The sequence below is a fragment of the Hyalella azteca genome, unplaced genomic scaffold, assembly GCF_000764305.2.
Source record: "Hyalella azteca isolate HAZT.00-mixed unplaced genomic scaffold, Hazt_2.0.2 contig16463, whole genome shotgun sequence".
Lineage (NCBI taxonomy): Eukaryota > Metazoa > Arthropoda > Malacostraca > Amphipoda > Hyalellidae > Hyalella > Hyalella azteca.
In genome coordinates, this window is record NW_025946286.1 from 362,430 (window position 1) to 380,109 (window position 17,680).

The window sequence follows — 17,680 nt, forward strand, 5'->3', positions numbered from 1 at the left end:
ATCAGTCTTGAATGGTGTAAAAAAAAAAATTTTATGAACCTTCCCTTTTTTTAGCTAATTTAACACAATGTCTAAGTGTGAGAATAGGTTAGTTAGTCCAGATGCAGCTCAAAATGCTAAGAAGCTATCACGCAAAAGAAAAAGAAGTGATTTTACTATTGAAATTGAGCCAAAAATCAAAGTTGAGCTGGATCACTTAATGTTTGATGACATTAAAGTTGAGCATGATCACTTCTGTGAAGAGGAATTCAAAACTGAGCAAGAATACTCAGGAACTCATTTGCCAGAGTGGAAGATTGATGTCACGAAGAAAAGTACAGAATCAACTACACTTCTATGTGGAAGAAACTCTGCTGGTCAAACTTTCAGCAATACTTCACCTGATGCTGAAAGTTCTTCTGTAGACAATCAAGTTGTAAAGAATGAACCTACTGGTAAGCATTAAAAAGCTCATCTTAATCAATTAGATTACTAATGTTTTTGAAAAATATTGAGGTTTCTACTTTTTATATTTGTGTCTTTTGCTTGTTATTCTGTCAATAATGTTTAGATATTGAATTGAAAATTTCACTGTTTACTATTTTAACACGTTGACTCCAATTGCTCACATACCAAACTTTCCTAGAATACAGTGACAAATTTCTTTTCTCAAGTTAGTTTGAAGCTTGCCATTGCAGTGAAAGGTGTGTAATGCTATATGCATTAGACTGGACATGTTGGTGAGAGAAAACCAATGGGAAGTATTTGTACCACAACTTACTACAGCCGAGAAAACATTGTGACAAACAAAGTGGGACACTATTGTATTATGGCTCTGTGGGACAGTCTTAGCTGGTTAGCCCGCTACTTAAATCCAGCTTAGGTGAATTGTCTGTGGTACATTGTGGTACAAATATGGCGCACTGATTCTTTGGCTACCTACTGTTGAGCTGTGTCTTGCAAAAATTGATATAATACATATCATACAGCTAACATTGCATCTTGATATGAATAATAAGTTAGTTATGAGGAACCAGTTGATCCCATGCATCTCTCAGAAATTAATAGCGCAACTTTCTATGTGTGGAAAAAAGATGCAGTTATGGATGATGATGATCAATCATCAGAAAGTGAATACCTTCCTGATGAATGTGATAGTCCTTTCAGGATATCTCATCTTCAGATGATTCATATGAAAGGGAAGAAGCTGCTGACTTGTTTGAAAAACATTTTGATGATAGCACTAACTCAGTAGCCCCAACTGGAAACATGTACCTAAAATAACATGATCATTTCCTTTTAGTGTAAAGGAAGAAATGTGTTTACAACTTACCATTGATCCAGAAAATAGAAAAGCTAAGCTGATTGACTTCTTCAAACTATTTATTAGCAATGATGTTGACAATCAAATTGTATTTGAAACTAATAAATATGCTTCTCAATATATTGCCAATGCAACAGTAACTTGCACATCTAAATTGAAAGATTGCAAAGAAACCACACCTGCTGAACTTAACATGTTAACCACCAGCATGCAATATTGGAACTTCCCCCTTAGTGCCAAGACTTCTACGCACCAAAATGTCTCAGTTGGTCAGGAACAGCTGCAAGGGAAGGTGTGTATGTGTTATACTCTGTCTAGTTTCTTCTAGAATAGAGTAAACAATGAGACATGTTGTACATAAGAATGTTCACTAAATCTTCATTTTTCTTCAGCGCCATGCGCTCCACCGGTGGCACAAGAGATTATGGTACACCGGTGGCTTATATTGCGACAATAAAAACCGTACTCATTGGATCATAATTATTTGGCCACGAATGGTTATAATTTAGAGCTCTCGAGAAATATTTTTTTATAATGTAGTTAGTAGTTATGATTTTCATTTGTTAGTTTGTAATTTATAATGATACCAAGACTTATTACATATGTTTATTTCATTATTTCACTCCCTGCTCCTAATTGCTCAGCATTACGATAACAAATTTTTATGTTGAATCTTGATTTGGTTTTCTTTTCATACAGACCCACTAATGGAAACTTGACAATTTTATGGCAGACAAAAAATAGAATCGTCTTCTGATGATAGTGATGATGAGAGCATTGAGCCTTTACAGCTTGAAACAAGTTCCAGTAACACTGATTCAGATGCAGATGATGGTACCTATTCTAGAAACGAAGCAGCACTGGACCCACAAGTACATTCAGAATCAAGTGCATCATCGGTTCTACCCACAGTGGAGTCTAATGGTACTGATCATCCCCATGCTACTAAGTGCATGGCATGATGTTACACCAAAAAACTGAGGTTTTGTATGCACGGCACGAGAACAAAGACACTATAGCTTGGTGAAGGATGGTGAAATTGATCCTTTGGATGTGTACAAAATTTTCTTGACTGACAAAGTTATTGATCTCATCATCGCTGAAACAAATAGATATTTTGATGATATTGCATCTGAAAGCCCAATCACACAGTGTTCCAAGACGAAAGATTTGAAGCCAGTGAATGCCGAAGACATCAAGCAGTTTCTAGGTATTTTGATTGTGATGGGCTTGAATAGGCAACCAGAAATTGAAAGTTATTGGTCAAAAAATAAGATATATGGTGTAGAGATTGTAAAAAATGTGATGCCAAGAAACAAATTTGAGTTGATTCTATGATTTTTGCATTTTGCGGACTACAGTCGAGCAGACGAGAGCGACCGATTGTACAAATTGCACCCATTGATTCAGTTGTTATCCCAAAGCTTCAAAAAGTACACACCAGGCAAGAATGTAGTCATCGATGAAAGCCTTGTTTTGTTTTGGGGCAGAACAATATTGCAACAGTACTTTCCTAACAAGAAGCACAAATACAGTTTCAAGTTCTACAAGTTGTGCTCAGTAGAGGGATACACTTGGAGATTCCGCATCTATACTGGTAGAGAAGAGGCTTCTGGAAACTTGATGCATTTAGAATACATTACACTATCACTCGTGGAAGGCTTACTGAGAGAAGGCAGGACGCTCTATGTAGATAATTACTACTCTTCTGTTGCAGTATCGCGGTTGCTACTAGAAAAATCAACCTACGTGTGCGGAACACTGCAAAAAAAAAATAGAAAAGAAGTTCCTAAAAGTGTAACACAAGCAAAATTGAAAAGAGGTGAAGTAACTGGCAAAGGAAATTCTGAAGGTATCAAGGTTGTGAACTGGAAAGATGAAAGGAATGTATTGATGATGACAACAGTTTCAGAACATTCTGCAAGCAAAGTAAAAACTGGCATGAAAAAATGTGGCAGTGAAATAGAGAAGCCACAATGTATCTTGGACTACAATTCTGCCAAAAAAGGAGTAGACTATTCTGATCAGATGGCCTCATATTATTCACCCCTACGTAAAGTTCAAAAATGGTACAAGAAAGCTGCATTTGAACTGCTATTGGGAACTGCAATGGTCAACTCATACCTCCTTTTCAACAAATTTCATACCAAGAAACCCTTGTTGATGAAAGAATTCCGAGAATCTATTGCTCACTCACTCATGACAGGAAACTTAAACAAAATGAATGCAGGATGAGATCTAGCTGTTATAGGTGGGAAGAGAAACTCTCATTACCTTGTCGAGTTGGAGGGTCAATGTTGGAATGTAAGAAAACGATTTAGAGGGTGTTACGAGGTGCTGTCAAAAAATGAAGGCTGCTCAGTTGCAGCTGCAAAAGCAAGAAGAGTGAAAACAGTCTGCCTTCAATGTGAGAATAAGCCACATTTATGCCCTGGTTTGTAAAGAACCCACTGTCATATGTAATGCCTGATGTCTAATGCTATTATTGGTTCAAGGATAATTTTCCAAAAGGTAATCTCACTAATTATGATCACCAATTTATGCGGATTATTTGTTTTATTTGAAGAATTTCTTTTTTCACCATTGAATTTTAGGTTTGAGGAAGAGTCTGATTTATGGAACAAAACTTAAGTTATATTTCGTTTGAAATTTGTATGAAACTATTTTTTTGAATAGTTATGCTAATAAATAAATTACAGCACTTGTTTTGATAATTCATCTTTCTAGCCATGAAAAATGAGTGAAAAACAAATTTGAAAATAAATTTGTAAATGATCCAGCGGTGGTACATACATATGGCATTCATTGAAAGCTTGTTTTGTGCCACTGGTGGTACATGTGGTGGTTAATCCAGGATAAATCACATCCTCATATGCTCGTCTAAGGACAGAGAGGAAAGAGAAAAGGATACCTAGGATGCTATAGAAAACTTTCATTAAATGAAAACTGTCAAGTGGCAAGAAATAAGGCACAGAGTCACAACCTATGTGAGAACAAGCCTCATTTCTGCATTCCATGCTTAAGTGAAAAACATGGAAATGTTTAGAAGTTAGTGCAAATCATCAAATGATGAAGGAAATATGACTGGTATTCCATGATTTTGCTTATTTTCATTATTTTTGCTCACTTTATGTGATGAACTGGAATTTGAGGCTGCAACACAATGCTGTATTTGTGTAATTTCTGTTCTATTAAAAAATATGTGCATTTAAGATTGGTTACGATTTTTCATTGACCCTGTCTTTTCTATTACTGGTAAAAAATATAATGGGACATAACTTGTATATTAAAATCTATTTTAAAACAATGTGCTGAAATAATTTAAATGGTACACATGTGTACCACTACGTCCTGGAGCAATAAACCTCGTGGTACAGATATGTACCACTTCGGAGTCAACGTGTTAAATATTAAATATAGCATGTCTCTGCCTAATTATGCCTTTGGCTACTGCAATTTACATTGTCTCCAACTGTACTGACCCTTCATGATAGAATACCTGGCTTTTAGCATCATCAAGCAAGGCTTTTGATAGTATCTTTGACATTAACAATCACTACAAATTCATTTAAATCTAAATCATCTAATAAATTTGCAATTATCTTGCAGAAATTGCGGAAGAGAGAATTATGTATGACAACACCTGCACTGTTGGGAACATCAAGATGGAACAGTCAGAAGATGGTTGTGAAGCGCAGCAAATGAATGAACTAATTGAAGATAGATTGACTTCAGACTCCAAAATTTCAGTTGAAAAAAAGAAGAATTGTACAATTCCTAAGTGTATGATGCAAAGCTTTAAATTTGTTTCTGATCTTGTAAGGAATATCAATGCATCAGAGAGCATAATTGATGATGCAATGTGTCTACTGATCAAGGTAATTATGCAGAATATTATTGCTGTTGTGAGTTGATGAATTATCCATTTAATTATTATAAAACTCCTACTGAGAATTTATTGTGTTTTTATGCTCTCCTAAATTACATATTACATATTAGAAATATATTATTATTTGATAACATATCTGAAATTATCTTGAATTTTCTATTGTACTACTGTATTTTGTGTTACCTGTTTCAACATCAATTCAAGTTAAATAAAAGAAACGCTTATAAAATTAGTTGATAGGGTGTTAGAAGGTTATCTCAGGAATAGGTAGGTATATCTTTAACCCTTTCACGGGTAAGTTACCATATATGATCACTTGAAATCGCATCACAAAAAGCCTCACCTCAGCTTTCTGTTTGTTTTTGAGGCATCCTTATAATGCCTCAGCCAATCACTAATTATTTGACCATCGTTCTATCTATAGCATCACCAGCTGCAAAGTCCACAAATTGAAATATGAGCATTTAAATGAAGGTTTTGATTTGGACAATGGAATTGACGCTCTTCCCACATTTTCTTCAAAATGTGGAAGTATCAATATATATATTTATTTATTTTGGCAACTTGATTAAATTTAATTAAATTAAATTTTCATGTTTCTAATTTTTCATTTGCATAAACTGAATTTTAATTATAAAGAAAAATTTTGTGTACTGATTGCATTTATTGAATTCTTCAAGTGCAATTTAAACCTTCAATAGGCAAAATTTGCAAAAATTCATATAAATAAATATATTGTATAATACTTCTTACTTTCTTGAAATGGTTTCTGAAATTTTAATTTCTGGATATTTCAATGCTTGCCCGCTAAAGGGTTAATGTAAAACTTGCTAATATCTTCTACTGACTATATTATACATGCCACATTAACTTTCAGTTCCACCCTTCTTGTCCAGGTGAGAATGAGCATTACATCGGGTCGATCATCGGAACTCATGTCGGGCGCTTGTGTGTACATTGCCTGCCGACAAGCAGGTGACCCAAGGTCCTTTAATGTGAGTACCCTTTTGTACTAATAATGATTACTCATGTAGTTACTCATTGCATGCTTGCTCTTGATTTGTTGTGATTTAAAATTTTTCTCATGTTGCTGTTATAAACCTGGTGGTTGTCATTGACTAAGTGAAGCAGGGCACAGCTGAATTGGAATAATAGAATTGTTCTGTCTCAAATTGTAAGCATTCATTTAAAAGGTTATGTATGTATTTCCATAGCAGAGAAAATTGATTGATCCAAAATCCATACCTACTCTAAATTTAGGAGGTAGAATAATTCAAGGTTTGAAGAATAGTATGAGCCTGATTAACTGGTTGTTGAAAATTAGGCTAATTAGCCATAGAATTAGGACATGAAAATAATTGAGACATTCTGCCAAAAACAGGTTAGGACCAGGGCAGCTCAAGAGAAAGGAGAATTTTTATGCAACCTGGAATTATTTTTCTACTAAATTATAGCCAGTGTCTTGTGCACAAATGCATTGGACTAAATTATAATACTTATATTGACAATGAATATAGACAAAATAAGGGAAACACCTGAGAAATTGACAAAAAATGCTTTAGTATGTTTTAGTTCCATCTTTTGCTGCAATTACAGCCACAATTCTCCACGTTATTGATTTATAGAAATTGTGAATTGTTTTCAAGGAAATTTTAACCCATTCAGTTAAAACTCCCTCCAGCGCTTTTAAAGACAATGGCGGCGTGAATCAACTTTGATTTGCATCTATAAAATTGACCATAAATGCTTGATATTCACGTATGGTGTTAATTGTAGCCAAATGAGATGCTCAACTTCAGCTGAATGTTCCTCATGCCATTTTTTTTAACAATTCCAGTAAAGATCTGTTCATTGTCATCTTGAAAGATGGCATTCCCCCTTAGAAACCTTTGAATGAACTTAGTGTGAGGGGTCCATCCACATTGTGAGGGGTCCATCCTACTTGAATTTGATTTGCATACCCCCTAAATATAATTGGTTATCCACAATTCTTAAAAAGTCACGGCTGTTGATTCTTCCATGAGAAGAAATCATTGGTCCATCAGATTTAAAAGAAATAGCACCCCAGATCATCATGGATCCCCCGCCATGTTTTATTGTTGGGGGGGGGGCAGTCAGGAATTAAATGACTCTTATGGCTGTCTCCAAACACAAACTCAACCAGAGGTTGGAAATAAGGTGAATGATGATTTGCCTGAGAAAATCACATTTTCCCACTGCTTATGAGACCAATTATGGAGATTTTTACACCACTTGTGTAAAATAAACCAGAATAAATAGGAAATTTTGACTTGTTTTGTGTTATGAATTTAATGTTTTAAATCTGGCGCATCTAATGGTGTTGTCAGCATGTCTATGTGTGCGTTAGTACATATACACAATCGACCAATCGTTCTTGCTAATTTTGAGCGTACAATTATCCCGCCTTGCCAATGAATAGCATCAATTTAAAGGTCTAAATCTCATGCATCCAATGGTTTGAGCTGCATGTCTATGCATGCATTCGTTCGTTCACAAGGTTGATTTGATGATCACAACCTCTTTCTTTACACCTTTTCAGCTTGTTTTGTTTCATGAAAAATTTTAATTTTCATTTTTTCCAATTTAAAGTATTATCACTCCTACATTATTCAAGCTACAGCATTGAAAGACATATCATTCCGTTCGTAAAGACCACACCTTGCGACTCGAGAAGCACTTGTGCATGGTTGACTTAGGATTTGTGCATGGTTTGAGTTGGGTACCTATGGGAGGGTGCCAGTGGGGGGCAGGGAAAAATGCAGGAAAAATTGAAAAACGAGCTTAAGAAAGAAAACGATGGGGAAAATAAAAAATTGAAGTTCTAGAGCTGCTAGATAATCATATTACAAAATGAATGGAATGTGTCTCGATATTGTAGCATGTATATTGCAATAGTTGCAACATATTTAAAGTACCACCTTTCTTAGCCGTTTTCTATTAATTTCAAGTTTTCTTTCATTTTCCAAAAATTTCGTATAAATTTCTTTTATTTGTATGTTTTACGTATGTGTGTAAAATTTCATAAAGATCGGTAGTTAAATGTAGAAGTTCATCTAGAACCAAGCCAGTTAGAGAGAGGTTTTCTAATTGCAGCTCTTCCATAGCATCCGGATCTGTGCAGCTCTCGGCAGACAGTCTTTATGGAAACTGGGTTCTGTAGGTGTGCGTTGAGTTCTCAATTCAATTTAGGTAACAAGGGTATCTTTCAGACAACTTTCACTGTCAGCCAGACCTGTTTTTTTCTGCTTTCTAAAGCAGTCATTATTTTGAGACAGCACCTCTAGAAACGTCAAGCATTCGGGAAGTATCTGTCACACTAGCACCTGCCATACGGGCACCAACAATTTGGCCTCTATGAAAGTCAGAGGTTTGCCATTTTATTAGGTTATAGGCAAAAAATGTACTAAAAATATCCATGAAAGGATAAAATATCAATTAGCAGCTACAATAAACAATAAAACATGAAAATAAGTCACGTTTTCATAATTTATAACAGGTTCAAAAATTACTGTATCAAAATATCAAGCGTGTCCCTTATTTTGTCCAACCCCTGCAAGTATATGTTTTCAAATTTACTTAATTTAATTTTAACTGCAATGCACTATTACAAAATGTTTTGCCTGCCTGCAGAATCTGTTTCAATCATGTTGGAAATTTACTATGTAATTTGATTTAGCTTACACCATTTTGTTTTAAATTCCAAATGGCATTTTACATTACATGAATGATGATATTGACCATTTCTTTATCTAGTTCATGTAATTTCATACACAACCATTGTGAAATCTGACTATGTATGTCTAGTCTTATAAACATTGTCTCTTTCCCATAGGAAATTGCTGCTTTGTGTAATTTCAGCAAGAAGGATTTGGGACGAGCATTCAAGACTGTGATGAAAATTATTGACTCTCCACTCGACATCATCAAAAGTGACGATTTTGTGAGCCGTTATGGTCATTCCTTGGGCATTGGACAAAATGTGAGCTGTCAAGATTTACCTGCTTCATGACTGATCGTCTTTATTGCTAAATTTTTAGCATTATCCTTTCATTTGTATTGTTTTGGTCCTAAATTTAAGTTCAATACGTCCTCATGTGTAAAATTCAAGTTTTGTACTTATTTTCATGTGATTTGATTAGTGATGAAGTACATTTTTTAAGAAACTGTTCGTTCAGTGGCTTTTTTTTCAATCCAATAAGTCTCATGGAAAATTTATATCATACCTTCATTTTTACTCCAGAAACTTGTTTCCAGATGAACTACTTGTCCAAGGATCAGTATGTTAAATAGGCCTTACTTTCAAAAGTTCATATCCTATTACAATAAAGAAAGTGATGATGTTTACCTCACTTATGTTTTCACATGCCTAATTTTATTTAATTTTGATGTGGGATCAAACAGGTCATAGAAGCTGCAATACACATCGCAAATGAGGCGCAGAAGCTGGATATCATACGAGGCCGTTCACCAATATCAGTCGCTGCGGGCGCCATTTACATGGCCACTCAGGTTAACTGAATACATTTTTTAAGGTTCCTTATATTAATACTTGATGTTATATAGATTTGGTAATTGAAAAGCAAATAATAATCATAAAAATTATTTTTATCGTTACCGACGACATTGGTCAGCTTTGTCTTCTGGTGTAGTTCGTTCTCATTCAATTGGCATTCATTTCTGCCTACGTTCATAATTCTTCATGTTAGATTGCATCCTTGCCAATTCCAAGTAAGTTACTGGATTGTCTAGCTAAATTCTCCGTGAGTCTTAGAGTATTGTTTATGATGATTGCTATAACTGTCAAACTTTCCAGTGCATAAATCACATTTACGTGAAAATCACAATGGCATGTACGTATGAAATGAAGACCGAGCAATAAGCCCGGATAAATTGAAAAGTAAGCAATTGATTTTTATTGGAGAGAAGTTATTGATGAATCTTCTTCATCATATTATGTAGTTACGTATTTGCAATATTGAGCAGTCTCAGTGTTTAAGGTTATCAGGTTATAGAACATTAATTGAACTTGCATAATTTAGACCCTGCCAATGAACTAATGAGGCCTTTGATTTTTTTTTTTTAGATTTCTTTATTTTGAATAAAGATTTTTTTCTTGAGCAGGCAAGGGCCGAGGCACTGACGTTATTGGAAGTGAGCCAAGCAACAGGAACCTCCGAAAACACCGTGAACATCATTTACCGCGCCCTCTACCCTTACGCAAAGCAGCTATTCCCTGCAAACTTCGAATTCGACCATTCAGTCGAGAATTTCCCGTCCAGAGATCGTCAGCATTATATTTTGTGGAAATCTTAGACTGTGTTCTTTGTAAGTATTTTGTGAAACAGGTTACACTTTTACTATTAATGTCGTTAGGCTGTGGTACAAATGAAAAAATTGCCATCTAAGATGCAAAAATTTTCTCTTGTGCCAGATATTTGAAAGAATTCACTTTTAATTTATAATGTAAGTACCATTTTCTAGAAAATAAATCTTGAAATAAGGCGCGCGAATGTGTTGATCCGTGACTATTCATAGATTAGTTTCGTAACAAACCGTTGGATTCACTATGTTATGATGCAGTTTTTTGGAGGTTATTCATGAGTGATGGCCTTTATTCCGGCTCGGACGAGTCTGAACATAGCAACGGAAATTTTTACATCTCGCCCAGAGAAGCGGGTATAGAAGACGGGGTATGACTTTGTTCAGTGAAATATTCATGGAAACTTTGAAATGTGTAGTGGCGCTTTCCAAACTGTTTAATGAATTGTGTTTTAAAATTATGGACGTGTTGTAATCGAAAGTATTATAGACTGTTCTAACGAGGCGTTAGAATTTTTATGGGTTAGTAAGTAACTTGCTTGCACTTTTATACAAATGAAGAGCGACTTGTTCATGATAATATTGTTTCATTATATGTAATGTTCAGTGCCGCTTTATTTTAACTGACATGTGGAGCCTGTCACTCCTACTGCTCGGCAGTGAACATTGTACATTTTTAGTTCATTAAATAGTATGATAGTTTGCATTTTAAACGTTTTTTTGGCACCGCTTAGGTAATGGATTTGTCAACTGATGCGTTCCATCCGTTTTGTTATATTTTCTCAATGATAACCGGACTTTTTTAAGTTTTAAACAAACTAGGTCACGCAGGCACGGATCACGAGGGAGAGAATGATAAGAGTGTAAAGTAAAACCGTATTGGTAAACTTTTGTTGGACAACTGTAACCGTTTACTGCATTAAATAAAGAAGTTCTTACAACGGTACTAGCAACTTATCCATATTATCATCAGTATGGGTCATGCTTCAATACTGATATCGCGGGAAAAAAATTTTATCCGTGCTTTAATGGTAGCACAGAAACAGACAAAAGTTCATAAAATAATCGACCAGTCATATATACAGGTCTCAACTTCTATACAACTTCAAAGGAATATGATATGATGGATAATTCAGGATGCTATCATACCTCAAGTGTAGCAAAATCATCATCTTGTTGATGTTGGCTATTGACAGCAAAGTGGCAGAAGGAAACAATTGTACGATATGAAAAGCCTCTATGCAATTATAATCAACTAATTCGAATTTGAAGCGTGAATAAACCGTAACTTATCGATCGTGCATCGTCGCGAGACCACGACAACTTGAAATATTTCCATTTAAAATATAACTCGTGAAATTTCCAATAAGATTAATACGATTGAATAAACCTTTTCTTTTGTCATTGTTATCAAATCATATTTTTAATCAGTTTCATTTTAAACTGCTGTGGCAGTGAGCAAACGCTCAATCTTTAACGGTAGGAGTCCAACCGTTGCCATGTTGCACCCACTCCACAGCCTCCTTCAGTAGCGGCATGCCGTAATGATGCGATATTGCCCCGAAAATTTTTATTTTCTCCTCGAATGACTTCTTGTTTGTGATGCATACAAAGTCTCCTCCGCAAGAACAAATCACTGTCATGTTCGGCTGCTTCACCTGGGAGCAAGAGCAAAAAATAGGAATGATGTCACTTGAAAAATTTCGTCTCGTGATTACTTAAAATCGTCTATCGATCAATAATCTAAAACAAAATTGCCTTCCAAATAAAAGAAGCCTTTATTTATGGATAGAATCTGCCATGACTGAAATTAATTGGAGATGACAGCTAATTTTTTTACTTAGATGGCCTGGCTTTGAAACTGGAAATCAACTTCAGGAATTCGTAGATCAACCAAATTACTCAATTGTTTCAGGATTCGTGGCAATTTAATTCGCGCCCTTGAAGATTGGATACGTCACAGAATGCATCACATAAAAAGTCATAATTAATAAACGTGAACATTCTTTTCTTGCCTATATGGATAGCCACTTTATTGATGAGAACTACTAGGCAACAGAGACCCATCCTGCGCGATCGTAAAATATATAGAGAGGCTTAACTCAAAAACATGGTGTTCGGGTATGCAAGGGAGTCACGAAGCGCAAGACAATTTCCATCATGAGGTAAGCAGAGCACGACTAACCTGCTTGCAGCGGGCGCACTGTACGTCTTGAAGTACAAGCGCTAAGGAAGAGTTGTACAGCACGGAGAGCAGCTGGTGTTCGATCGCCGAGGTATCGTAGTTACTCTTGCAAACAGGACATTGCCAGCACCACCTGCCCATGTCCATACGCAAGTAAAGGTCAACTATTTAACGACTCGTATTTCTGCAGAACACTTGTATAGAAATGCACAAGCAATAGAAATTCAGTCCTCATTGAAATTCGCAGATTGAACTGTCGAGCCTGGATTTGTATTGATGCTCGTGCATCAGTATAGCAAGTACCTACTTCACAACATAGTGACCGATAACCCATTGTTTGCCTTCTTTCTTCACACAATGTGTCTTACAGCGATGATCACTTTCACAGACAAATTTTGACTACAGTACATGATGTAATGAGGGGGCTTGTATAGAAAGAACATGATTGAGCCAGAAAAAAATGAAGAGTGCCAAAGAGGGTTGAGGGAAGTTTCGTGCTTCTACTGAAATATCAAGATTATGTTCATTCCATAGCTGAGCCGGATCCCATTGTCGTTCGAAGCACATACATCTATTGATTGTGGTGAATGATGGATCGCACTGCTTCGTGCATATATTAGACATGCGGTCGACCAAGGCTGACGTGAATCAATTGTTCAGCGGTTTTTAGAACGATTCGACGAATTTACTATTTATGTTATTAAACATTAAACTGCGATCGTTGGAGAATTTAACAATCGACTAATTTAACATTTGACTGGAGCTAAATGTAGCACATTTAGCTCCAGATTTGATGCAACACTTGTAGCAACTGTCAAAAACTTGGGATATCAAAAAACCAAACCTATCATTAACTACTTGATCTTCAACAAGCATTACCTCAGTCCTACACGATAAACTAGATATTGCGAAGTAATCTCCAGCACTGACCTGCCATCAACTCGCGTTTGATTGTGGTCACGGCAGAGGTCGAGATTGCGACAGTGATTGCACACACGACAGATGAGCTCAGGCAACGTGTAGGAGACACAGGGGTCGTGCCACATACCCTCCGCGCTGAACTCTCCTACACCACACAACTTCAGCAAGTCGCGGCGTAACTTGGTTACCTGTCGAAAAATCGTAGTTATTAAGATGATACAATTTTGCGGCATAAACTCGCATCGATGAAGCTTAATTGGATTTTATGTAGAACATGTGGCGCAAAACTTCATAATCAATATCCATAATCTATACATTCAGTACGGGACCAGCAGAATAATTTATTATGGTAGAATTAAATAGAAACCATAAAGCTATCAAACCCCGAATATTTCACGATTTTTATGAACGTACCTGGTCAGTAACATTAGCATCCAGAGACAAAACTTTGCAGACGCTTTTAACGAACTCGACCGCAGGGTTATGGTGACCACGCAGGGCAGCCGGAGTTACAAGCAAGTTTTCTTTTTCTTCATCATCGTCCTCATCGCGTTTGTGTGTGCCGCGCTTTTGAATTTTTTGTGTAATAAAGAAAAGTTTTTGAGACAATTCACCGGAGATGAGAGTGCGTGCAAACTGAATGTGTTCTGGTACTTGATCTTTGTTGCTGGAACTTTCTTCATTTAAAGCCGAGCTCGAGTCCAGTGAGCTGCTGGTTGATTGAGTGAGATCACGGCGCCTTATGGGAGTCATCCCGGGCTCGAAAGAATTGGTTGCCGTCAGTTTCTCGTAAACAGCGCTCATGTAAGCAGCAATGACATTATTGAAATTGGTTTGAGCATCACACCAATCGGGCAAATACTCGGCCAGATTCCAGTTCATCTCGATCACTGGACCGTCATCAGTAGCAGGTTCATCCGCGGCACTGAGTTCACTATCTCCTTCGACAGCACCAGCTCTCTCTACCGCTGCTTGAGATTGAGTCTCGTCTGAGACATCTTTAGGAACCTTGCCCTTGATGCCGCCATTGTTCGAAGGGTCCAGCCAACACAGATACTCCCAACACTGGCTGAAACTTATGTCCACAGAATGGAACATTTCCTTATTTCTGATGGCATCAACTACATACTCGACATAAGAAATTGCATCAACAATTCTGCGCTTCTTTGTGCAAATAATGATCTTGTTGAAGTTGGCGAAGACAATAATGGCCCCCAAACGCTTGAATTCGGACACCAAATGAAGGAAGAGTTTGTTCATGAGCGTGTGGAGCATCCTTTGCAGAGCTGGGTCATGTAAGAGGGCATTCGGATCTCTAAGCCATCGATAAAAGTGAATTATCTGAAAATCAGCAAAAATGTTCTGGTAGAGTGTGACGTCTTTCAGCCACGCAGTCACCATCTGCCTGAGGATTCTGAACGCTGAAGCACAACGAGCAGTTTCGTCATACGAGGTGAGCGAGGCTATGGAAGTTTCAGACGAATTTGTCCCTCCAATCATGTCTTGAACGGATATTTGAGGCACGGCATCAAAGGCAATGCTGCTACTTGTGCCCTCCGATTCGTTGATGTGATGTGCCTGAAGCAAAGTCGTCACGGCTAGAGCATCAATGTCGAGCTCAACACAAACAGTTTCGTAGCAGCCAGGATTACAAATTTCAGTCACAAGAGCCGAGTCTTCTAGCTCGGCAACAAGGCGGTTATCATCAAACTCGTGACCTCCTAGGTCAGGTCTGATGGTCGGTGAACACCAGAGTACGCAATTATGCTTTTGTAAATGGCGAGCGTAGAACAAATCGGAACCAAAGGAGGTTGTGTCTGCAGGCAAGTTTCCAACAGGCACATGGAAGTAACGACTTTGCTCAAGAGCAGTCCTGTAAATCGGAATGAATCCAAAATAGTGTCGCAACATTGCCTTTGCTCCAACTCTCTGCCAGTCCAGAACATTGTAAAGGCCGTCGACATCAGCAACGTGGACAGGCACCAAAGGGAAGTCCTGCAGTCCAGGCATAAGCGTTGTTAGAGCTTGAATGTCATGAGGACTTTGGACTGCAACGAAAGTTGGTCCCTTGCGTTCTTCCTTGTAGTTCAGCACAACTCGCTGAATTTGGCGATACACTTGCCGCACATCTGTTTCAAGCTTTATGTCGAAGGCATAATTATCTGCAGGCAAATCCGACTCTTCAGTGTCAGCTTCAAGTTTGTGATTTCTTTCGGTTGTGTAGAGATTCACCATGTTGGGCATTTGGTTACTGCGTACTGTGTCGAGAACAAAAATGTGAGCTTTCTTTGTAGAAGCTAAAAACACGCCAAACATAGCTTTACTGCCTGACTTGTGGTGATACAAAAATATTGTACGTAATGGGTCACCTTCCAGGTAGCGATACTGGGCTACAGTTTTGAATTTTAGCTGACTCAAAGTGAAGGAATCCGTTTCGATTTTAACCTGAGTCCTGTCAACCAAGCAGACGCATCCTAGCTGAGCAATGGCTCGGAATTCTAGAGGAACCTGAGTCTCGTAAATTCCTTCAATATCAGGAGTAGAGAAGTCAGCCATGATCTTATTTGTGTGCTCGACAAAAACTTGTTCCGGCACACAATACTCATAGAGATGCAGCGCAGGGTGAGACCGCGGTAAAGTCTTGCTTATTTTTCTCCAAACAACACCATTTCCATCATTGTCAGTCTTCGGAGTTCGCTGATTCACATAAAATATCCTAGGAACTGTGAGCTTGAGACAGTGGAGCTCGTGTCCCACCAGCGCCCACACTTTAAATTGCCCAGCAACAGCCGTCTCTGCAAGCTGAATTACTTGCCAAGGAACGTCTCTGATGGACCGCTGGTTGCGCATCAACAAATGGGTTAGAGAAGCAGGGTTGCCCACTCTCACTACGCCGCGGCCTCCACCGCTACACTGCGCTGCATCGCCAAGACCAAGGTTAGGTCGCTTCGATCTGTCGTTGCATTTTTGACTGCGTTGTAATGCCCACTTACGCTTCTGAAATCTAATCCATTCCTGCAACTCGGCCTGAAAACGCAAAAAAATCTTAAATTAGTTGAGATAAAGGGCATCTTTCAAACTAGAATCGACCTCAGCATATAGTAACATGGAAAGATATTTAGAAAAGCTTGCTTATAGAAACAATTTGAAATTTGTACACAGAAAAGTACTTACTCGTGTCGTTCCTTTGCTAGGAGGATCGCCCAGAACATCTCGCCATGACTTAGCAAGTTCATCTTCGCCCACGACCTCTTCCCTCTTGCGTTTCTTCGACAAAGTTACTCGCGGAACAGCCAGGCCAGCTTCACCGCGTTCAGTAGCCATGTCTTCTATGTCTGGTGCGGTATCATTGTTGTCATTTTGCACGTCGGGCAGCGCTTTGGCAACGACACTGAACATGTCAGTGATTCGTCTTTGCTTTAGTGTGTCGTTCCTCTCCAACACTTTTTTGTGTAGCCAGTCAGGGTGAGCCACGCGGGGTACGGGATTGGCGCAACCTTGCAGAGCAGCTGGAATTGTTATAATTTTCTGGACGGTGCCCGAAAGCCTCTCAATGTAGTAATCCCAGTCCAGTATATCACGCAAGTCAAAGCTAGTGAGACTAGAGTCCTTGAGCCACCTCCTCAGGTAGTGCTGCCTTACAGAAGGCTCAGCTTGAAAGATCGCCAGAGGAATAGCGCGCTCCGTGACTGGAGCACCATCAGGTTTTTTAGAGATGATAAACTTGCAACTCAAGCCAGCATCTTTCACCATCTGATCACCCAAGAACTCAGCCAACCTACGAGCGGTAGAAATAGACGTCGACTTCTGAGCGCCATACTCTTCAAGCTTGCGACTCATGGAACGATTTTCGGAGATAAGATCAAAGAGCTCCGAGTCGGGCATGTTGGCAGCGCGACTGTAGAGCACGTCCAGCCAGTAGTCAGCAACCTCAAGTTCGCGAAGAAAACGCAATTAATACTACAAGTTAGCAAAAAATGTAACTCTGAACAAAGTTATAAACTGAATGTCCATTCTATGCTCATATTTATCATGAACCTTG

The 17,680-nt window shown here is 38.0% G+C and overlaps 2 protein-coding genes across 4 annotated transcripts in view; one reads left to right on the plus strand and one right to left on the minus strand.

The window, feature by feature from the left end:
* Positions 1 to 11,474, plus strand: LOC108667222 (transcription initiation factor IIB). Of its 2 annotated transcripts, XM_018154220.2 has the most exons (6): positions 1 to 434; positions 4,913 to 5,181; positions 6,089 to 6,187; positions 9,046 to 9,192; positions 9,615 to 9,722; positions 10,335 to 11,474. In XM_018154220.2, the coding sequence occupies exons 1-6, from the start codon at positions 68 to 70 to the stop codon at positions 10,524 to 10,526; spliced, it is 1,182 nt and encodes a 393-aa protein (XP_018009709.1). In that variant the 5' UTR covers positions 1 to 67; the 3' UTR covers positions 10,527 to 11,474. The 2 variants fall into 2 exon arrangements, with proteins under 2 accessions (XP_018009709.1, XP_018009710.1); XM_018154221.2 differs by lacking the exon at positions 6,089 to 6,187.
* The window catches only part of LOC108667223 (DNA polymerase epsilon catalytic subunit A), a 22,328-nt gene continuing 16,063 nt past the window's right edge, over positions 11,416 to 17,680 (minus strand). For both annotated transcript variants that reach the window (XM_018154222.2, XM_047884919.1), the window contains exons 20-24: positions 16,813 to 17,568; positions 14,053 to 16,665; positions 13,648 to 13,826; positions 12,718 to 12,850; positions 11,416 to 12,190 (exon numbers count right to left, since the gene is read on the minus strand). In XM_018154222.2, coding sequence (XP_018009711.1) covers positions 11,999 to 12,190; positions 12,718 to 12,850; positions 13,648 to 13,826; positions 14,053 to 16,665; positions 16,813 to 17,568 — 3,873 coding nt within the window. In that variant the 3' untranslated portion in view covers positions 11,416 to 11,998. The remainder of the gene's footprint in view (positions 12,191 to 12,717; positions 12,851 to 13,647; positions 13,827 to 14,052; positions 16,666 to 16,812; positions 17,569 to 17,680) is intronic.